General features: G+C 36.2%; 1 protein-coding gene across 1 annotated transcript; it reads left to right on the top strand.

Annotated features, from left to right (window-relative positions):
• Nucleotides 1-15,926: 15,926 nt before the first annotated feature.
• Nucleotides 15,927-23,979, top strand: LOC108336708 (glyoxylase I 4). Its single transcript, XM_017573172.2, has 3 exons — nt 15,927-16,080; nt 23,415-23,764; nt 23,839-23,979. The coding sequence occupies exons 1-3, from the start codon at nt 15,927-15,929 to the stop codon at nt 23,977-23,979; spliced, it is 645 nt and encodes a 214-aa protein (XP_017428661.2).
• Nucleotides 23,980-24,191: the final 212 nt, after the last annotated feature.

Raw genomic sequence — 24,191 nt, 5'->3', positions numbered from 1 at the left:
TGAGATAAGGTCTAAATTTCTCCAAAGCATATAATATAGCAAGAAATTCCTTTTCTGTAGTGGCATAATTCAACTAGGCTTCATTCAAAACTTTGCTTGCATAATAAGTAGTGTGAAAAAGCTTCTCTCTTTGCTGGCCAAGCACAACACCTATAGCATAATCACTAGCATCACACATTAACTCAAAGTCTTGATTCCAATCTAGAGCTACAATTACTGGCGCAGAAACCAACCTCTTCTTTAGAATATCAAAAGCCTTCATGCATTCATCATCCATCACAAAAGTCTTATCTTTGACAAGGAGATTGATTCAAGATTTGGAAATCTTGGAAAAATCTTTACTGAATCTTCTATAAAACTCGGCATGCCCCAGAAAACTCCTGATTCCTTTCACATTAGTAGGTGGTTGAAGTTTCTCAATGACTTCCACTTTTTCTTTGTCAACCTCAATTCCCTTGGAATAAATTTTGTGTCCCAAAACAATACCTTCAGTCACCATAAAATGACAATTTTCCTAGTTAAGAACAATGTTTGTCTGCATACAACCTTTAAGAACACTATCTAGAGTAGATAAGCACACTTGAAAGGAATCACCAAACACCAAAAAATCATCCATGAAGACTTCTATGCATTTTTCTATCATATCTGCAAAGATTGCTTACATACATCTTTGAAATGTAGCTAGCGCATTACATAATCCAAATGGCTTTTTTCTATAAGCAAAAATACCAAAAGGGCATGTGAAAGCTGTATTTTCTTGGTCTTTTGAATCTACCACAATTTGATTATGCCCTGAGTAACCATCCAGAAAGCAATAGAAAGCTTGTCCCGCCAATCTCTCCAACATTTGATCCATGAAAGGAAGAGGAAAGTGATCCTTCCTTGTAGCCGTATTCAACTTTCTATAATCAATACACATCCTCCATCCAGTAACCTTCCTAGTAGGTATAAGCTCATTCTTTTCATTGTATATAACTGTCATCCCACCTTTCTTTGGCACCACCTGCACTTGCCTTACCCATGCACTATCAGAAATAGGGTATATAATACCAACCTCCAGAAGCTTCAACACTTCTTCTCTAACCTCCTTTTTCATCACATGATTCAGTCTTCTTTGTGGTTGAGCAACTGGTTTATACTCATCTTCCGTGAATTTTTTTTGCATGCAATAAGTAGGACTTATACCTTTGAGATCAGAAATTGACCAACCAATAGCTCATTTGTTAGCTTTTAATACTTCCACCAACTTTTCTTCTTCTTTGGCAGATAAAGAATTACTCATGATGATTGGTTTATTCCCCCCTTCTCCTAAGAAAACATACTTTAAATGTGGAGGTAACATCTTCAATTCCAGTTTCTTTTCCTTGACTATTTTCTTGGTATTAATCTCTTCAACTTTCACCTCATCAAAAGGGATTTCTTTTAATGCGTCCAAGTCAGTCAAGCATTCATCAATCAATTTCTCTTCTTCCTCATTCAAATCTTCACATGCATCAATGAGCGTTTTCTCCAAAGGTGAAGAACAACGTAACATCCTCTCCTGAATCATACATACTTCATCTAATGTGTCAAGATGAAAACATGCCTTATCATCTTTTGAATGAGACATGGCTTCGAACACGTGAAAATTCACTTCTTTATCTTGTACTCTCACCTTGAGTTTTCCATTCTCCACATCAATTAAAACTCGAGCCATCTTCATAAAGGGTCGCCCAAGAATGAGAGGCACATTAATATATTCTTCCATCTCCATGATGACAAAATCCACCGGAAATATGAATTTGTCTACTTTCACAAGCACATCTTCAACCACCCCATAAGGGTATTTAAGAGATCTATCCGCTAAATCGAGGGTCATCCAAGTAGGCTTGAGTTCTAACCCTTCAATCTTTTTAAACATAAAAAGCGACATTAAGTTGATATTGGCTTCCAAATCATGTAAAGCCCTTCCAATAGCTAACTTTCCAATAGTACATGGAATGGTGAAACTTCCTGGATCTTTAAACTTAGGAGGTAATATTTTCTGTATGATAGAACTACAACTCCCTTGCACTTCAATAGTTTCCTCTTCAATGTATTTCCTCTTTTTCGTGAGAAGTTCCTTCAAAAATTTAGCATATAAAGGTATTTGCTGCAGTGCCTTAAAAAAAGGTATGTTAATCTCCAATTTCTTGAAAATTTCCATAGAATGCTCAAACTATTTTTCTTTCTACTTCCTAGAATAATTCTTTGGATAAGGAAGGGGTTTTTCAAATATTTTTTTCTTTTTCGTCTCATCCTCTTCTTCTTTTTCTCTCCCCTCATCTTTCTCTTTTTCTTCTTTCTCATCTTTTCTTTTTCACTCAACCTCTCTTTCTCTTTTCTCTATATTTTTCTCTCATCTAACACCTTGTCACTTCTCGTGATAACAAATTTACACTCCTCCCTAGGGGTAACATCAGTATTAGCCTCAAAATCTCCCATCTTCTTAACTAATTGACCCACTTGTATCTCCAACCTTCTAATTGTAGCTTCAGTGCTTTTGTGATTCGAATTAGACACTTGCATAAACTGTTGAAGTGTGTCATCCAGTTTTGCCATTCTGTCAGATAAGGAAGGTTGTTGTTGCCATTGTTGTTGTTGTGGTCTATTGAATTGCTGATAATGGTTGAAAAACCGTTATTTTTATACTTATTTTGACATTAGAAACAACCTTTATGATTTAGAAACTAGCTTGAAATCATGCTTTTGCTTAAGTTTTGGAAATAAGAGAGTTGGATGGGTTTTATGCTTGGTTTTCCTTGTTTTGGCAGGAATTAAGATGAATTGGATGAAAGAAGTTTAAGTAGAAGGAGTTAGACTCAGAAAAGGAAGGAAAAGTGCACAAAAGAAGAACCGTTGTCACCGCTCAACGCCATTTGCACCACTCAGCGCCAGTCTGGTTGATGGATACATTATTTCACGCTAAAGCGGCATTGCTGAGGGCAAATTCAAGTATCGTAGTCACCACTGAGCGTAACTTTTACCACTGAGCGTCATTCTTTAGAATTGCACTTACCACTGAGCGCCATTTAATTGGGCTTGGGCCTATTTTCTGTAATTTTTAATAAACTATATAAGGGTTTAGTCGACCTAGGGTTGGTATCTTTGGACAGAAAGAGGCGCAATTACACTTTTTCCATCCCTTGGAGGCGGATTTTGGATGTTAAAGCTCCGATCTTCAACTTTTAGGGTTATATCTTTCATTCTTTTCATTATTTTCATCTAGTTTCACCATGTCTATGGTGTACTAAGCCTCCATTGTTGTTGGGGAAACAATGTAATCCTTTGAAACTCTCATGTATTGGATTGATTCTTGATTATATATGCTTTACTTCATTAATTGTTAGGGTTTTTCCTCTATACTCTATGCATGCTTGATTTAACTCACTCAATTGCATGATTATTGATTTTGTCACTATGGACACATATGAGGAAATCTAGAACTGGAGAAATTCTCCCGGAAGCAATATTACCTAGACATAGGAATAGGAGGATCAGTTGCCTATAAGCTTCTGTGCGAATGTAATGCATGATTAATTGGTAGGGAGATAAAACATTGTAAACTAGTGATTAGGAGTAGGCTTCCTTCACCGAGACATCGGGTTTAAGGTAAATTAGAAAGTGGCATTAACATTAATGAAGAAAGATGAATTCATAAATACATGAGAGTGGATAGGACAAGTCGGAAACCCCAACAACATCATCATTCCATATTTTACATCAATCAGAGGTTTAGTTTAGGGGAAAACAGCCTCACATTAGTAGTTCTGTTTTGGAGAAATTTTTATCTTCTTGGTTCTCATTTGTAAGCATTATGCTTAGTTAGTTTGGCTTATTGAAAATCCTATTTCGTGTTTTTATTGGAGACTTTTTTGTACCTTATTATTTGGGGTATAACATGTCAATGATTGGATATGGATGATTCAAGTGATGTATTATATGTGTTTGAGTATGTTTACACGGGTATGTAATGCTCTAATGCATGTATGATGTGTTAACTATATTTCCACGTGATCTAGGATTGATGTATGTATGTTTGAATGCTTGAATCATGTCCAAGATGTACTTCAATTCGGCAATAGTCGATTATCATTAGTTATAATCGATTATGTATTCATTGGTTATGAGTGTGGTTTCGGGAATAATCGAATATCTGGGATGATAATCGATTATCCCTTCCTGCGTGATGTTTCTGGGTAAATTTTACTGAGATAATTGATTATCTTAAGTGATAATCGATTATCACAGTGCATTTTGGTGAAAAATGGCGAATTTGATGAAGAATGAACGTAAACCAAGCTTGAGGAGCTGTGGAACATGATGATAATCAGAGATTGAGGCTAGTGGTTATGTTTAGGGTCAATTTGACTTGTGGTTGAGAGTGGAGCATGAGTAAGTGTTGAGATGTACTTGAGTATGTGATTGATGAGCATGAGAGTGGAGAATAAGTCTACTTGTTGTACCTCATAAATCCTGGTTCTATCTACGGATAGGTGCTTCCTTTTGCCTTGTGTGAACTGGAAGAAGATGATCTGTAGGGAAGGCTATAAGTGTATTGTAGGGGAGGCTATAGATGGGTTGTAGGAGTGACTACAGTCGGTGAGGTAGGGTACAAGAGTGAGATGGACTATTTCCACTATGGTATTATGGTACGGTGATGCCCATGGTGTTGTTCATGACTGGCATAGTCATGATGGTGGTGTATCTATGATTATGATCATGGTACTTGAGATGCTCCAAGTTATGTTATGTTGATAGTAGTGTTACTATAATGGTTATAGTAAGTAGTTAGCATGGTGCTAATGAGTGGATAGACCAAGGGTCTATGTGTGAGATGTTAGTAATGACATCAAGGGTTAGAGATCAAGGATCGATGATCGAATTTCAAGGATCAGGGATTGATGATCGAGTAATTCAGTATGATTGAGTTGTTTAAGTTAGAGGATTAGGAATTATATTGTTATTACCACTATGTATGAGGTGTTTGATTATGGTTGATATAATCAGAAGATATGTATCTTGTTGTGTATTTGATTATGGTTGGTATAATCAGAAGATATGTATCTTGTTGTGTGTTTGATTATGATGGATATAATCAGTATGTATGTATCTTGTTGTTATGATTATTTTATCGGTAGCTTACCCCATATATGTTTGTGTTTGTTTGTTTGTGAATGAAATTATGGACGATGATCGTATAATGTATTATACGGGAGCATATAATGTTACAAATATTCTAGAGGTGTGATTGACTCGAGAGAGGATGTGGAATAAAATTGAGATTCATTTAAAGCTATTTTTTGTTTTACAAGTTAAGACAATATAATTAGAGTATTTCCTTCGTTATTTTATTACTCAAAATAATATAATTGGATAAGTTTTTCTTTAAATACGTTTCCGCACTATGATAAATTTTGAACTTTACCGATTTTTAATAACCCTTGACATCTCAGAAACCGGGGTGCTACAGTCACCACCTCCCTTATCCATCCCATAAGATGTATCCGGATGAACCAACTAAACTTAGATATACTAAAAAAATATGAATGAGACTAAAAAAAGTGCAAAAAAAAAAATATCAAAACACCTTAATTTTTGCCCACACATGCCTAAAGATATAAGGATTTGTAGGCATTATCTTTATGATGCACAGTTCATGGTGTCCACAAACCATAAAAGTCTTAAATATTTGTTTGAATAGAGAAGGTTAAATATGAGACATAAGAGATTGATAAAGATTTTGAAAGACTACGAGTTTCAACTGATGAATCACTTAGGGGTGGCCAACATAATGACAAATGCTCTTAATAGAAAGACAATTAAGATATTTGTTTTACTGATCGAGAAGTTGGAATTGATTAAGCAATCAGAAATATGAATCTAGAGGGTAGTGATGCATTTAATCATATTAGTTGTAGCCAATTGGTTATAACTAATGAATTTCTTGGGATGATCAAGGAAAAAAAAGTTTAATTCTAGCTTTAGACGAACCACCAAATTATTAGGTACTGATCAAGTCAAGGATTTTGAAATGGGTATGTATAGTGTGTTGAGATTTAGAGGAAGGGTACGTGTACCGGTTGATAGTGAATTGAAGCATATGATTCTTCATGAAAGGCATAAAAGCAGACCTTTTGGTGGTCAGACATGAAATGCAATATAGCTCAGTATGTAATAGTCTGTTTGACATGTCAGAAAACTAAGATGGAACACCAAAGACTTGAGGGGTTTGTTTCAATAATTAGATGGGCCTAAGTGGAAGTGGGAGAACATTACAATTAAATTTGTTACTCAGTTGCCATAGTCAGTAAGGGGCAACAATGTTATATGGGTCATATTTGATAATTTGTTGAAGAGTGCCCATTTTCTACCCATAAATTGAGAATGTTTATTTCCAAACTAGCACAAGTATATATCAAGAAGATAGTAAGGTTGCATAGCATGCCCTTCAATGTAGTGTTTGATAGAAATTATAGATTCATGTTAAGATTTTTACAAGCCTTGCAAGATTATTTGTGAGGTAGATTGAGAATGAACTCTACCTAATATTCTCAAATAGATGGTCTGTAAGAGAATAGTCCAGATACTAGAAGATTTGTTGAGAGATTATATGTTGGACCATTTAAGCAACTAGGATGAGGTACTACCATTGGTGGAATTCATATATAATAATAGCTACCATGAAATTATAAGAATGACTCTTTATAAAGGTTTGTATGGTAGAAAGTGTATAACTCCTTTATGTTGGTACTAGGATGAAGAATCAGTGATAATGGGAAATAAGTTGTTGTAACAAACCAATGAGAAGGTGAAACACATACAAGAGAGAATGAGAGTTTCACAAAATAGGAAAAAGTCATACGTAGATCAAAGGAGGGGACTTTTGGAGTTTGAGGTTGGATATCATCTAGTTTTTAGACTAACTCGTACCATTGGTATAGAAATATCTAGTCTAAGAACCTATCTCCTAATTTTTATTAGGTCATACCAAAATCTTAAAAGGATTGGTCTAGTAGCTATGAGATTGTTTTACCTTCATAGTTGACAAACTTTCATTGTGTCTTCTATAAGACCCAAGAAAAATATTGTATTAATAAAATAAATAAAAGAGATGAGGTTTATATTTAAATTATTATGTTGATTATAAGACTAAAGGATCTGGTAGCTCAACTTGTTATGGTTTTTTTACTAAAGGAGGCCTTGAGTTCAACTCTCTCCTAACACTCTTATTAGTTATTATTTCAAATTATACACTCTTTGGTTTTTGTTAAAGTTTTAAAATATTGATAGAATCATGAATATGTCTTATCACACTCCAATCGCACCTTCCCTTTGCATCTCCACCTCCAATTTGCAACCTTCTGCTTCTTCAATCCTATCACAACCAAAATTTGATGGGACGACTAACCAAAAAAAGAATAGTTTAGAAATATAAATCTGAAAGGCAATTTGAAATGAAATATAGTTCCAAATCCATGTATTTTTTTTGTACTATTTTTTTTGTACTAGATTCAATTAAATTAGAACGAAATCTTTCATCATTTTTCGAATTCTTCTTTTCTATCTTAGTTGTTTTCATCTTTTTCTTAGATTCGAATTCGAAAAGAGTTATAAGTTAATTAAAAACCCAAAGGAGGATCATGTCCATGGGTAAAGATATCCAAGTAAGTGTTATTTTGGAAGGATTTTTGATTTGAGAGTCGGTTACGCGTAGGAAAAATGTTAGCACTCTATAGTGCCCCGAAGGCGATACCTTTGATTAAATCCTTACTCCTATGTATTATCTTTAAAATGAGAAATTAGGGTTATGCAACTCTTTTGAAAAAACTATCTAGAAAACTATTTGGAAAATTATTTGATTTTTTAGGAGTGAACCCAACAAGGACGAGTCTTTCTTCTACGTATCTCCATTCCCAATAGATAATCAGTTCACATAGTTCTTTGAAAAAATATCTAGAAGACTATTTAGAAAATGATTTGTTTTTTTGAAAGTAAACCCGATAAGGATTGACCTTCATCATTAGTATCTCCATTCACAATGAAGAATCAGGGATCACGTAATTTTTTAAAAAATTGTTTATTTGGAAATAGTAATGTCTTAATTTGAAATATTTTATATTTTTTGAAATTTTTGAGAAAAGAAAAAGTACCAATGAGTACTCAAACCTTATTATAAAGATATCAAATGATGTGAACGATCATACAAATATTAAAAAGAACGAATTTTAAAATTTTCTAAAAACTTTTATGAAAAAGACAATATTAAATACTAAAACAATGGAATCACACAAATACTCATATTTATTTAAGCGATATTAGGCTAGATTCGAAATTTACTATTAATGTATCTTTCGAAATATATAGAAATTCATTAATATATAACCTTAAAATAGATTAAAATAAAATTAGGCTGAAAGAAATAGGCCGAGAAAAAAAATAAGTATGAAATTAGGAAATAAAATCAAAAGAGAATTCCTACAATCCAAAACAATAATATAATAATAATAAAAGATAAATTTGTATTAAACGGTGATTCACATGTGACTATCCCTTCACCCCAACAGAAACATGAAGCCAACGTATACATGAATATTAGGGCTGGGCAGAATTAACTTAAAATACTTAAACTACAGTTAATCCATACTTTTTTAAACTTAAAAAACTAATAATCCAGTTAACTAAAAACTAATTAACTAATTAATAGTACAGTTTAAAAATACTAAACTATTTTATATTAAGTACAGTTAACTGCAGTGCAGTTTAGGTTTATACATCCTTTCCCAATCACACCTTCATTTTGCTTTCTGCCTTGCATCTCACTCGATGCTGCTGATGAAGGTTGCCGTTGTTGAAGGCTGCCGTCGAGGTTAACGTTGTTAAAGGTTCGCCGCCGTCGAAGGTTCGCCGTCGTCGGAGGCTCACCGCTGTCGAAGGTTTTGCCGCACTCTACCGTCGCCGAACTGTCGAAGGTTCTTCTACATACCCTTTCGGAGTTCCTTTCCACTCTCTGGGTAAAAGAGTGGATTGCTCAACCTCCCTGTTCCCCCTCCACGTGGAACTCTCTACAATTTCTGTGTCCCCTCGTTCTACTTCGAAGGTATCTATCTCATTCGCAATTGTCTCGTTTCATGAATTGCAGAAGACACAATTCACCTGAATTTCAGTCCGTGCTTATGTGAGAGTACTAGGATTTGTCTTGTTAGTTGTCTTTGTTAACTCTTCTAACATGGTGAATTATTCCGTTGATTAATCAAATCTGGTTTCCGGAGGGAATAGAGATGCTACAGAAAATAGAGAAAGAGAATCTATGCAGAATAAAGTTCGCACTGTTGATTTATGTCTTTTATACAAAAGTGTTTAACTCTGGGAACTGGGTAGTTTGTATGTTTTCTAGTTCTATAAAAGCATTCTTTGTGCAAATGGGATAGTTTGGGTGACTTGATATGGTGTTTAACATAAGGGACATTGAGGTAATTATGTGTTTGATGGCATTTGGAGTGACAATAACAGCATGAAGAGGAGGGAAGCAGAGAGGAATGGAGGGGGCTAAAATCTCCTTTCACTTAGTTTATCTCCCTTCTGAAAATTGAGGAATTTGAAGGAGAGAAAAAAACTTTTAATTAATTAGCCCAAGCAATCTTCAATTTAAAGTTTTATTTCGCTAATGTAAGTATATGAATTATGTTTTATGATACGACTCAATGGTCTTTTAGTTCTCATAACTGAGAAATTGGGATCACATGGACAATTTAATTTGGCATGGTATTAAGTGGCTGGATAATCAGTAGGTAGGAGTCACCAACTGCAAATTTTGATCTTATTCTTTTTGGAAGTTGAGTCCTTATTTTTCCTTAAACAGAATATGTATGTAGTCACTACAGCAGGGATGGGTATTATCTTCTTGAACCATGTCATAACTGCATAACTCACTATAGGGATTTAGATTCTATGGTTAGTGTTAAAAATCATGCATTCATTAGCATATGAGCAATGGAATATATAAATGATGTACTCCTCTTACTTTAAGAACTAGTTTTTTGGATTCAGTAAGGTAAAACTCAAATTTTTAAGAGCTAAACTTATCTGCACTGAACCATCATGCATCTGTTATCAGTAATTTAATTGAAAAACTAATAATAGTTAATAGCCCCTGTACTATTTTTTTAGCTAATAATATGGTCACTCAGGATGGGTTCTATTTCAGCAATGATGAGGTTAATTGGAGGAAGGACTTTTTGTGGTGAATGTGTGAGAACTGTTATGCCAAGGTTTTCCCCTTCATCTTGGATTCACATCACAACCCTGCTTCAATATGGGGATGCTGTTAGCCAATATCAGCATAGAGGAGTTTTGTATAATTATATATAAATTAAATAAATAAAAAATGTGTGTGCAGTTTTTGTTAGTTATCTAAAGTACATGTGCGTAAGACTATAACCTTAATGCTTTGTTTTTCATGTTGTTTTGTCTTGGAAATAGTACACAAATGCTTAATATTGTTTTTCAATGCTTTGCTACAGGATGATTCATACATTGAAAGCTACATAAGCACCATCGGAGTTGATTTTGTGAGTTTGGCCTTTACTAGAGTGGTAGAAATTATGTGCTTGCTTATTTTACAGTAGAAGAGACATATTGATCTTTGTATTTGTTAGAAGTTTCAAGGAGTTGGGTGTGAGTGAGGACCTTATTGAAGTTAGTGACAGTTTTTTTAGCTTCATTTTCATCACATCAACACAAACGATGATAACTGTTATCTACTTTTGTTGTTCTGTTCCTGCCATGTTTATTATTTTCCTTAGAGAAAAAATGGAGTAAATTAAATATGTTCTTTGATCTATGGTGATTATATGGTTGGTAATGCATTCTTTTCAAAGGAATACAAAGAAGGGTGCCTTTTTATCCCCGAGTTTTTATTTTAAATTGTTAGATAAAAAATAAGGAACATTCTGGAAAATTTTCATGGTGTGGCTGCTTCAAGTCTTCAATGATTACCTTTTTTCTAGAGAAAAGTCTAATATAAATATTGGAATTGCAGTAGAGATGTGTGTGGGAAAGTTATACTATGTGTGCCTGAGAAAGGTAACATTTGTAAACATGAAATGAAGTAAGCTTTCCCCTTTGTCGTTTGGATGATTCCAGTATTTCATGTTTTGACTCAGATTCTACATTTTCTAATGGTAATAATCACCATATAAGTTAAAGTTCTACTTGAATTATGGGTACAGCAACCACATTTACTGAATTGGAACATCATCATTTATAGCATAGTATAATATATTATATGATGCTACAGAACAACATTTCATGTTTTTCTTTCACTGTTTTGTGCGGTAAAAAAGTTGTTTCCCTGGCTGAGATTTTTCTTACTGTAAAATCCATGCTTGATGATATGTTTTGAAGTTCTGAGGGAGCATTTTCCTCTGTTGGCTTGCATCTCTTGCAAGTAGCCGACATCACTCCTTGATGGGGTTGGGAGTGTTTGGTTCTGTTCTGGTTTTGGTACTTTTTTTCAAGCATTTGGAATCTTAGCAACCAAATACTGATGAGTTTTTTGTATCTGTGTTCTTGAAGCATACGAGTTTAGCATCCTCACAAGCCTACAATTTATCTGCTTCTGTCTGTTCATGGCAAGGGGTTTCTTGTGATGCCAATAGAGAACATGTTGTTGGCTTAGTCTTTTCTGGTATGAACCTCTCTGGCACTGTACCTGATAACACCATAGGCAAGCTAGGCAAACTTCAAACTCTAGATCTTAGCCACAACAATATCATTGGCTTGCCTTCAGATTTTTGGAGCTTAATCTCTCCTCGAATCATATTTCTGGTTCAAATTTACTAGTTAGTGTTGTAGTTATTAGTGTTGTATAGTTAGTGCAATTCTTGGTTAAAATTAGTATAATTCAGTTCAAAATTAGTATAGTTAGTAGTTCAGTTCAGTTTATAGTGTAGTTTACTACAGTTAAGTATAGTTCAGTTCAGTACAGTTTAATAAAACAAAAGCAGTTCAGTTCAGTTTTTCTGAACTATTTTTTAGTGCAGTTTAGTTTTTCTGAACTAGTTTTTAGTTCAATACAGTTTTTAGTAGTGCAGTGCAGTTTAGTTTGATTTGCCCACCCCTAATGAATATCGTACGTGGTATTTGAATACTTTATCTCATGAAATTTCAAGATTGGTTTTAATTAATCATTATGCAAGCATCCTTACATTACCGGGCAAAAGGAAGTGCCAAAAATTTCTAGCGTGGGACCCACTGTATCTAAAGAAAATTAATACCAATATTAAGCCAAACTCAAAACCCAAAAGGATATACGGGGTGAATTCACTACAAAAATAATTGATTTTAAGAGGGGTTGTTTTCTGGCGGTTTTAGAAATCCTGAATAATTACTGGTGGTTTATCTCTAAAATCGCAGCTACCTTTTTTTTTTAATTTTTTTAATTTTGGAATACTTACTCAGCCAATATCCCCTCTCCGTGCCTTCAGTCATCATTCATCTAATCTAATTTTCTAAAATTATCTAAACCCTAACCTCCCTCCTCGCCTTCGTCAAATTTTCTCCTAAACCCTTTCTCGCACCACAATCTTCTCTTACTTGGCTTTGTGTTCGTCTTCTACTGTTTGGCTTCATGTTTGTCTTCTCTTGCTTTATTGAGCGTCAAGGTGGAGGCGTCGAGGCGTCGAGGCATTTGTGGGTTGAGCGAGGTCGAGGTGCTCTGGCGCGCTCCTGCACTAACCGATCTTAGGTCGAGGTCGAGGTAAGAATGTGTTCGATCTTGGCTCTCTGGTTTTGGCTCTCTCATTCTTTGTTCGATCTACTGATGTTCAATCTTTGTGTTATAACTCAAAACATTTCGTCTCTGGTTTTGGCTTTCTAGTTTTGGAACTTACGTAAAAGTTAATGAAACTTGTTGAAGGTACCAGGAATCTGCTAGGGCGATTTCTATCACTACGTGGAAGCTCATGCATTCAATTTTTACTCAAAAGAAAAACATTATTCACCTTACTAAAATGAAGGTAGATTATCACTTAGTATAACAAAAGCTTAATATGCAGGGATAGAAAATCATTTAACCAGAACGAAGACTCATATAGAGTCCAACCATTTCAAAAGAGAAGTAATATCTTGACACGCTGACGTGGAAGTAACATTCAAAAGAGAAGTTATATCTTGACACGCTGAATGTAGATTATCACTTAGTATAACAAGAGCTTAATATGCAGGGATAGAAAATCATTTAACCAGAACGAAGATTCATATAGAGTCCAACCATTTCAAAAGAGAAGTAATATCTTGACACGCTGACGTGGAAGTAACATTCATTTGACACGGTCCACATCATCGTTTGAAAAAAAAAAGATGCAGAGTAAGTGAGGGTAAAGTGGGAAAAGTAAAATTTTTTGGAAAAATTTTCTTTGCTTCGTTAATGTTGTTCGAACATTTGTTGAGTTAGGTTTTTTTCTCTCCATTGTTATTGGACGTTCATTGTTGCTGTCCTTCGGTTTTTTTCTCTCGCATAATTGTGTCGTTCCTCATCAATCGGTGGTTCTACAGGTTTTTCGTGGGTGTGAAGCTTTAGGGGTTTCACATCATTTTTGTGCGTGTGAAGGTTTACGGGTTTCGAATCATTGTCTTGCTAGCGTTTCCATTTTCTTCGCCTCATCGTAAGTGACTTTGAACATATGTGTCCCTTTTAATGTGATTTTGATGTTTATTTAAGGTTTAAGTTAGTTTGAGTCAAGATATATCAAGATTCTGATCTAAACTATTTGTTCGTGATATGCTTTTCTAAGTATGATGAGTTTGAAGCTTTTATTTGTGAACTTGAGTAGGGTTTTAATTGCAGTTGTAATTGTGATCATCATAGATACATTAAGGAATGTTGTAGAGCAATCATGGCTGATAGGGTATGTGATCTAATGCGGCTGTGATATTGGCAATTAAGATGATTGAGTTTTAGCCGCATCATGTGAGGATGGTTATAATATAAAACCTCGTTGTAATTTATTATTTATTTGAAATAGCCACTAGTGCAGAAAGGGCTTTAGACATCCGTTCTTTTGGCTTTTTGACGTCCGACCTTCCCCCGACGTCTTTGTGGGTGACGTTACTCAAACGTCGGGGCTACACAACGGACGTCTATGTAGACGTCCGATGTGTCAATCCCGACATCTATGTAGACGTCTGATGTGTACCCTCGGACGTCCACATAGACGTCCGATGTGTACCCCTCGGACGTCCACATAGACGTCCGATGTGTACCCCTCGGACGTCCACATAGACGTCCGTTGTGTACCCCCCGACGTTTGAGTAACGTCACCCACAAAGACGTCTAAGGTGTATCGCCCCCGACGGCCATATGCCTAAACGGTTTTGTTCTAGGGATAGGGTTGGACGTCTGTTTGTGCACTGCCAGACGTCCATAGACGTCCGTAAGTGCACTAACAGACGTCTACTGGGCGTTTTTTTTTTTTTAAATTAATTTATTTTTGTAATAAAACCACACCTGAAAAGCAGAAAATTGTCCCAGAACAATATAGTATAATATATATATATATATATATATATATATATATATATATATATATATATATATATATATATATATATATATATATATGCGTTTCATATAAAGAAAGTTCTTAATGTAAAAAATAATCCACTACCAAAACTATCAAGATTAAACTTAAACTAAAACTAAGCAATGTTCAACAACAAATAAAATTATTCCTAACTCCATCTTTGTAGAAGATAAGCTGTCCACTTTTGCCTTATCTGCCTAATTGTGTCCTTTGGTATAGGAGATGTACTCTTGAAGCGCTGCAAAATTCAAGAAATATTCATTATGGTTTCATATATGTTTGAAGATGAATTTGATTTATAATGTATTCAAGGTATACATCATTACCTCATTCCAGTCATCTGTAATGACAGCTCGAATGATGCTCTTAATCCAACACATCACATAGAAGCCACATTCACATGAATCTAGTTGTTGGTTACACTAAAATGACAAACTAAATAGTTAAGAATTTAGATCATTCAATAACATAGGAAATGAATTAGAACTATAAATGACTTACAACCTTTGGATGCAAAATTTGAACCAGTTGACCTCGAGATTTACCAATAACTCTGTACAGATTGAAAACACAAAGTAAAATTAATATAACTATATTTATCATAAAAGTTTAAGGTGAACATCAAATTCAAAGTCATTTTTGGAGAAACACTTACCCTTGAAGCATTGTTCTCAAGTAATTTTTCATCTTCCTATGCAACGAACAAAACCATATAATTTTACATTGTTTGGGAATGATGACCATCAACTGCCAGTGCAACCTATCACAAAGGACAAATAGTTATTTAACTAATTAAGGAAACTTTAATAATGAACTTTTACATATAACAACACCTACCCATTAATGTATGGCACAAGGTATACGTCTCTTTTTGACTCATCCATCCATGTTTGCAAATAATATTGTCTGTTTTCAAGTGTGTTACCAGAAGGTTGAATGGTCTGAGGTTCAACAAATCCGTACATGGAAGACCGACCTTGGTGATGACATTGCTCTAGCAAGAGAGACAGATTGAATGCAGCGGAAGTTGAATCCAGAGATGGCAGCGGAGATGCAGAGAGAAAAGACAGTGTAGTAAGTTACGGTTGCAGAGCTGTTTGGGAGGTGGGAAGCTAGCTCAGGCGTCCTTCCACTGGAAGGAAGCTAGATGGAGAAGGGAAGCTCATTGGAATGACTTTTGGACAGAGTTTTAGTTGCTGGAAAATGCATCAGCAGAGTAAAATTCAATATTCTCAAAAGTGTCTTTACAAGGATGGCTACCATGAATTTATATGTGATTCATGAAGCTGCAACGAGGAAGAAAGAGCATGACCCATGTGTAAAATGTGGAAGACTTATGAAAAACGTGCTAAAACTAAAGCAGCACATGAGCTGGTGATGTTGAGGGATAGGGGTGCTGTCGTGGTGTGCTTAGCAAAGAATGGTGGTGCATCTAGCAACTTTGACTATCAACTGGACAGTTTTACCCCTTCTCTTGGTATCTTCAAACTCCACTAAAATTGAAGGAAAAGAACGTGCCCTGTTGTGTCCATATCTTCAAGCTCTTCTTGAATTCTTCTAACCCTACTTCTAGTATTTAACCTTAATTATTTGATGGGCTTTGGCCCAAGTCATCACTTGGTCTACAACGATTGTGTCCATGTACCTAAAACAACAAAGTTAAGTTGTTAGAAACTATAAGAATCTAAATAAAAGTAATATGAAAGACAAAATTAGCTATCTTACATGCACCACAGTTTAATGATGGAAATATTCAACATCCTGTCTCCCCCAATCACCTTCAATGCATCAGGCAATGTGATATATACTGGCACATGTGGGGGAAGACCAAATACTCTCAAATCCTAGTATAGTTCTAATGGTTCTTTCTTCAACCTGGGTAATCTTGTCATTAGCTTTGATAGAGGATCATCCTCCGCTTCAGCCATGTCATCATCTTCATGTATGACTGTATCATGAATTGGCTGCTTCTGAGGACGTGTGAACTGAAGATAAGAATTTCATCCAAGAGTTATCAACAAATATTTGAAGAATAAACATAGAAATACTAATATAAAAGACATTATACCTGTGGAGTAGCAATGTGTGACATGATCAATGCTCTAGGCCAGGCTATAAATGATCCTATGGCCTCCCCCACAAAGTTAATTTCTGGAGTGGGTACAGGCACCTGAGCCTGGGGATCCCGAATCTCGTCAATCGTCACACGCACATGGTGGGGTAATATGGGAACACCATGAATAGTCTGCCCTCCCTCAAGCACTCGTCCGACAGCCACAATGCGTGGGGGATCCCCATCAACCAACAACTCATATTGACCGCTATGCTGAGTAGGTTCTACAGCAGAGCATGATCCTCTAGTGTTGACACGAGGTGGTGTGGGAGTTTCAGCGGTCCCCATGTTGCCTTGCGTCATGGAATGCAGCTTCTCTTCAAGCGCTCTTTGTATTTTTTTTTTGTTCTTATAGCTGCTCCATGAATCGTTGCTCCATTGATCTCATGCTTTGGTTGAGTCTTTCCTCCCACTGAAGATTCATCTGCCTCAGTGTCTCCTGACTCATTGATGTTGTGGTTTTCTATGTAGGGCCAAAGTAGTCACGAAGACCAATCGCCCCAGGAACTCCACGTACACGTCCTGGGTGCTCGGGCTTTCCAATGGCCATTGTTAGAATGTCGTCCCTACCTTGGCCAGCAAATGTTCCCTGAGTCTGCTGCTCAACCAACTCATCATGCACATAAAAAAACCAAGGTACTTAGAAGACATGTTGTGATAGATACACAATCAAAAACCTGTTTAGAATTTGAACTTACAATTCTTTGTGAGATCAAGGCAGCTGAGGAAGATGTCACGTTCCCATCAGATTTAGTCCGAGCAGCCTTCCACAGCTCGTACCTAGCAGGTGCAGGTGCAAGGTCCGGCGACTCAAGTCCCAAGGCATCTGCTCTAGACTTTCTAATTTTCTTTTCCAGTTTTGCATAACCACCTCGTGATAACAAGTGTGATGCATCGTTTAGCCTTTGTCTTTCTTGGGCGGCTAACCTTTTACCCTGTTAAACCATATTATAAATAAGTGTCAAATCATAAAAACTCAATGAAAGACTTTTCAGATGTTAAGAGACATACCTTCCATTCGTCAGACTCTCTAGATGCACGAAACTGTATCCAGTCCTCCTCTGTGAAGGTATATTGCTGACATGGATTTTCATGTTGCCTGTCTCCAAAGACATATAGTCGTGTCAGCCTTGTCTTGAAATCCCTCCATCTTATCGCTATATGCGATAACACTTTCTTTCTAATTTGTATTGTGTTTGGAATATCATAATGTTGTTGTTTAAAACAAAAAACATGTTATTGATAAGAAAACATGAAAGAAATAAGTATATCACAAAACTTTTAAGTAAACATACCTGAATATCTTGCCATAAGAGGTTCTTGTCGACCTTTGGGACGTCATCCCAAGTTGCATGAAGGATAGAGACATGGCTTTTTGCTAACTTACCCAGATAACTCCTAAACCTATCGGCATTTGGCCCTGATGGATGACCTGATCTGGGGTCGATGTCAACATGTCTTCTCTGCCCATCCACGCGTCTGGATGTCACATCTGTCAATCGTGTGACGCCTCGACCACGTCCGGTCTGTCCCGATCCTGAGTTTGAGGCCGACATACCTGAAAAATTATACAAGGTTAGTAATAATTCAATTATGATGAACATACATATAAAGTCAATACAAAAAATATCACAACCTATTAAGATATTGTTTTTTCCCAAATCCCTTCATTGTGATCACTACGAATTGCTTGGATGACATCGGCAACGTCATCAACTGGGTCTTCAATGGGTCTAGCTGCAACAGATGTTGTCTCAAGTATATCAAGAGAATCGTCATCATCATGTCCATGCATGTTTTTTCCTTCTAAAACCACTGACCATTTTTTATTCGCTGGATCATTTACATAGAATATTTGTCTTGCTTGACTAGCCATGATAAATGGTTCATCAGTGTAATTCATCTTGTTCAAGTCTACCAATGTGAAACCAAAGTCATCTATCATGACACCAGAATTTATATCAACCCATTTACACTTGAAAACTGGTACTCTAAAAGTGACGTAATCAACTTCCCATATTTCTTGTATTATCCCAAAATAACTCATGGATGCTGTGATTGGATTTTTGTCTTTAGAACTAGCAAAGTGCACAGCCTCAGCTTGTAGTGTGACGCCACTATTTTGAACTCTACTTTTGTCATCTTCTACCTTTGTCTGAAAAGAAATATTGTTTATATAGTACCCACCATATGTAATGACATCTGTGTTCTGCCCACGAGATAACCTCAATAAACTTTCAGAAACATGTGGAGTCGCATAAATCTTTTTCTTAAACCATTGTAAGAAGGTTTTCACATGTTCATTAAGATGCCATTTTTCACTCATTCTTGGGTTTGCTGCCTTTATTTCATTAACATGGTCAGAAATGTAAGGAATCACATCAACAGTGTTGTTTAAGACGTACAAATGAGCTTGGTCAACTTCTTTTCTGCTAACACTTTGAATTCTCACACCTCGAACACCCTTACCTTTACATTTTCCTTCATGTCTGCTCTTGGGAAGACCCACGGGTTCACAAGATGGCATATAACTTGAACAAAATTCAATGGCTTCTTCTGCAACGTATCGCTCTATGATTGAAGCTTCTGGTCTATACTGATTCTTGACATATCCCTTTAAGATCTTCATGTATCTTTCAACTGGGTACATCCACCTTAAGAAGACCGACCCACATATTCGAATTTCTCTGACTAGATGAACAATCAAATGTACCATGATGTCAAAAAAGGAAGGTGGAAAATACATCTCCAATTGACATAGTAGTGTTATTCCTTCATTTTCCAATTCATCTAAACCTTGAGGGTCAACAACTTTCTTGCAAATGGCATTAAAGAACAAACTCAAACGTGTCAGAATACCCCTAACAGAAGGAGGTAATATGCCTCGAATAACAACAAGTAACAATTGTTGCATCAATACATGACAATCGTGAGACTTTAAACCCACTAACTTTAAGTCTTGCATAGAAACAAGGTTACTAATATTTGAAGAATAACCTTGTGGAACCTTCACACTTCTTAAACAGTTATAAAAACTTTGTTTTTCTTTTTTAGAAAGTGTGTGACAGGCTAGGGGCAGATAGGTGCGTCTTCCTATTATCTGTGGATGTAACTCAGATCGGATTCCCATGTCAGCCAAATCTTGTCGTGCTTTTATTCCGTCTTTGCTCTTTCCTTTGACATTTAATAAAGTTCCGATGACACTGTCACAAACATTTTTTTCAATGTGCATCACATCAATACAATGTCTAACATCAAGTTCACACCAATATGGAAGCTTAAAAAATATTGATCGTTTCTTCCAAATGTTTTTTGCAAAGGTACTTTTATGATGTTTTCCAAACACAATGTCAATGTTTTTGACTTCGTTGTACACCTCTTAACCATTTCGGGGTCTGCACACAACCTAAACCTCAACACTTCCATTAAATGCTTTTTTCAATCTACGATAAGGATGATTACGAGGAAGGAATTTTTGATGTCTTGTATATACCGTCTTCTGACCATGCTTCAATTGAAGGTAACTAGTGTTTTCTTCACTTATGGGACATGCAAAATGACCTTTAACACTATAACCGCTCAAGTTTCCATACGCTGGGAAATCATTTATAGTGCAAAACAACATTGCACGCAAACGGAACTGTTCCTCAACATGTGAATCAAACACGTTCACCCCTTCTTCCCACAACAATTTCAAATCATCAATTAAAGGTTTTAAGTAAACATCAATGTCATTTCCAGGTTGTCTAGGACCCGATATCATCATGGACAACATCACATATTTTCTCTTCATGCACAACAAAGGAGAAAGATTGTAAATCATCAACATAATTGGCCATGAACTGTGTTTGCTACTTAAGTTTCCATAAGGATTCATACCATCAGTTGCAAGTGTCAGTCTTAAGTTTCTTGGATCTGCACCAAATTCTGGAAATTTGTCATCAATCTTTTTCCATTGTGGTGAATCAGTAGGGTGTCGAAGAAGATTATCGCACTTTCTTTTGTCAAAGTGCCATTTAAGGTTCTTTGCATCTTCTTTAACAAAGAACATACGTTTGAACCTAGGTATTATAGGCAAATACCACATCACCTTAGCAGGTGCACCATCATTACCTTCATTAGTAGTCATTTTGTCAGATTTCTTTTTAAAATGGGATAAACCACATGTTGGACAATACTTTAGCGAAGCAAACTCCTTTGTGTACAAAACACAATCATTAGGACAAGCATGTATCTTTTGATATTCAAGACCCATTAGACAAAAAAAAAATTGCCTCCTAATTACGAATAGGTAGAGTATTATTTTCGGGAAGCATCTCCTTCAACAACTCCAACAACTCGGTGAAACTTTTATCGGTCCATCCATTCCTTGCTTTTAAACTAAACAACTTTAAAGTTGCAGACAGATGTGTAAAGTTCGAGCATCTTGGGAACAACGGTTGCTCTAAATCATTTATAAGAGAATCATACAAATTAGCTCTTCCAAAATTATCTTCACCGGCATCACGTATCATGTCCTCTAAATGATCACTCATCCCTTCTTCCACATAATTTGTTCCTCGTGACGTGATAGGCTGGTCTAGTACTTCTCCATGCCAAGTCCAAGAAGCATAAGTCCACATTATGCCGAACATGAATAGATGGTCACGCACATTGCCTAAGTCTTGCCGTATTTGATTAAGACAACGAACACAAGGACAAAAATATGTCCCGTTCACAGACTTAGCATTTTGTTCAACATATTGCAAGAACTCTGAAACACCCTTATCATATTCTTCACTGATGTGACGTTCATTCATCTAGCTTCGATCCATACTATGTTCGTAAAATCATCAGTATAAGTTTTTTAACTCTCACAAGGTTATACCCTACCCATTCAAAAAAATTAATTTTCATAATTTGCTAAGACACATGCAAAGAAGTCTACATCATAAAATTGATAAGATTTCGGCAGCATTTCGCATTCGTCTCCGAAATACACAAAATGAGAGTAGTCAACGATGACCACAATCAAATATGCATCCAGAGAACAACACAAATACTGAACCAAAATTTTATCAATCTTATCCATAAACTCCAACTTACATGTTATTGCAAATTATGAAAATTAATTTTCTCAAACTGTCCAATCGGACAATTCAAAATTTAACACAAACGATTAAAAGATTAATCGTTTGTGTTAAATTTCAAACGGTAACTAAGTGTCACTCAATGATTTGATACTTATATTCTAACATGACAATTATAATAACACAACTAATACATGCATATTCAAAAGCCAATAACACATGCAGACCTTAAAGTCAAAAACATGCATACACAAAACACAAAACACAATAACATGCATACAAAAAAATTATCAACGAAGAAGTTAACCTGAAAAGCACATTCCAAATGAAACGAAGGGAAATCGAGAAGGGCACGACCTAAAACGTAGGCCAAAAACAGTCAAAAACGCCGCCGAAGAACACGCAAGAAACTGCACCAAAACGCACCGAAAATGATTTTTAATCGGTTCAAATGAAAGATATTTCATCACAGAACAATTTAATCGGGTTAAAAGTAAATTTAAACGGTCCAAAAGAGCGAAAACGCACCTGGAAATGCAATGTCGCAGAGTGAAATCGTGGGGAAGACGATGAAGAGTGAGCGTAACTCCTCGCGGGTTCGTCGTTTTAGTATAAATGGCATTAGACGTCCGGTACTTGGGGGCCCCGACGTTTATAATATTATAGACGTCGGGGCCATAACTAATATGACGTGTTTTGCATTTAAAAATTGATATTCGCGGGGGGGTTTTAGACGTCCGTTGTGGGGGGCCGGACGTCTATAATATTATAGACGTTCGGCCCCCTCCACAACAGACGTTTAAGATCCTGAACACAATTAACTCTTCAACTACCCTGTCAGCAACTTAAACGTCCATTATGGGTGGGGCTGGACGTCTATAATATTATAAACGCCGGGGCCCTTCCAACGGACGTTTAAGAGGCTGAAACAATTACATCTTGAACTTCCCTGTCAGGCCGTTAAACGTCCGTTGTGGGGGGGTCGGACGTCTATAATATTATAGACGTCCGGCCCCCTCCAGAACAAACGTGTAAGGGGCTGAACACAATTAACTCTTCAACTATCCTGTCAGCCCCTTAAACGTCCGTTGTGGGGGGCCAGACGTCTATAATATTATAGACGTCCGCCCCCCCCCCCCTCCACAACAGACGTTTAAGGGCCTGACTGGGAAGTTGAAGAGGTAATTGTTTCAACCTCTTAAACGTCCGTTGGAGGGGCCCTGAAGTTTATAATATTATAGACGTCTGCACCCCCCCCACCCCCACAACGGATGTCTACAGTCCCACTTATTTACGGGTATGCCACCGGTCAATTACTTACGTTGGCGTTTTTGTGGACGAACGTCTGTGGGGGGACGTTAAAGGCCAATTCTGCACTAGTGAGCTCTTAATTAAGGTATTTTTATAAATACAAAATACTGACAAAAATATTACAATAAGAAATTATTCATGCCATTATAGAAGAAAATGGGCTGAGAAAGTAGCAGATAAGGGAAGAATGCACCCTACCGCATTGTTTGCAGTCCAACACAACAACCAGATGAGGCAGAAACGTTGTCACCGCTTCATAAAAACAATTTTTTTATTGATTCACTTTGTTTTTTATGTACTGTTTCTTAAACACTTAAGAATTGAAGCTGAAAGTTTTCACCGTGAATGAAATGCAACAAAAAGTGGTTAAAGGAGAAGAGAGAAAAATTGCTAGAAAGGCAGAGGATTCAAGAAATGAGAACCGAACTCCATTGATGGCTTTGAACCACATTTCAAGGCTGTGCAGAAATGTGAAGGAATCCATAGATTTCTACACAAAGGTGTTGGGATTTGTTCAGACTAAGAGGCCCCAAGCTTTGGACTCTAAGGGTGCAAGGTTGTTCAACTATGGAGTTGATATCCACTTGGTTCAGTCCAAAGAAGAAGATCAGAGATTGCCTTCCAATTCTCAACACTTAGATCCCCAAGAGAACCATATATCTTTTCAGGTATAGATTAAGTGCTAGTTATTGGAAAAACTATAACTTTGATCTTTTATGAATCCGGGGTTACTTTTTGTTAGTGCGAAGATTTGGAAGCAATGGAGAAGAAGTTGAAGAAGATGAATGTGAAATTCATGAAAAGGACTATAGAGGCAGAAGATGGCACATTCTTTAGCAGTCCCATGTGCAACACCACTAACCAAAGTTTTTCTTTGAATTAATATTAGTTATTAATGAATATAAATTGCTTTACGAATTAGTGAGTAACCTATACATATTCTACACAAGATAATCAATTGTCCTTATTTTGACTATTTGCAACCATGCACTATCTTATGAGATGCACCTTATGCAAGTCAAAACTTAACAGAGGACTAATTTCCTAGTAAAAAACGTGTATTTTTCTCCTATTTTCTATGGTGATATATATGTA

This window comes from Vigna angularis, chromosome 7, assembly GCF_016808095.1.
Source record: "Vigna angularis cultivar LongXiaoDou No.4 chromosome 7, ASM1680809v1, whole genome shotgun sequence".
In the NCBI taxonomy this organism is placed as follows: Eukaryota; Viridiplantae; Streptophyta; class Magnoliopsida; order Fabales; family Fabaceae; genus Vigna; species Vigna angularis.
This window is presented reverse-complemented; position numbering and strand designations above follow the sequence as displayed.

What these genes read in the sequence shown, in the direction of transcription:
- LOC108336708 (XM_017573172.2), top strand. Translation starts at nt 15,927, where the DNA reads ATGTGGAAGACTTATGAAAAACGTGCTAAAACTAAAGCAGCACATGAG. An exon ending in CAGTTTTACCCCTTCTCTTG is followed by an intron (nt 16,081 to 23,414) that starts GTATCTTCAAAC and finishes TAAACACTTAAG; the next exon opens with AATTGAAGCTGAAAGTTTTC. An exon ending in AGAACCATATATCTTTTCAG is followed by an intron (nt 23,765 to 23,838) that starts GTATAGATTAAG and finishes ACTTTTTGTTAG; the next exon opens with TGCGAAGATTTGGAAGCAAT.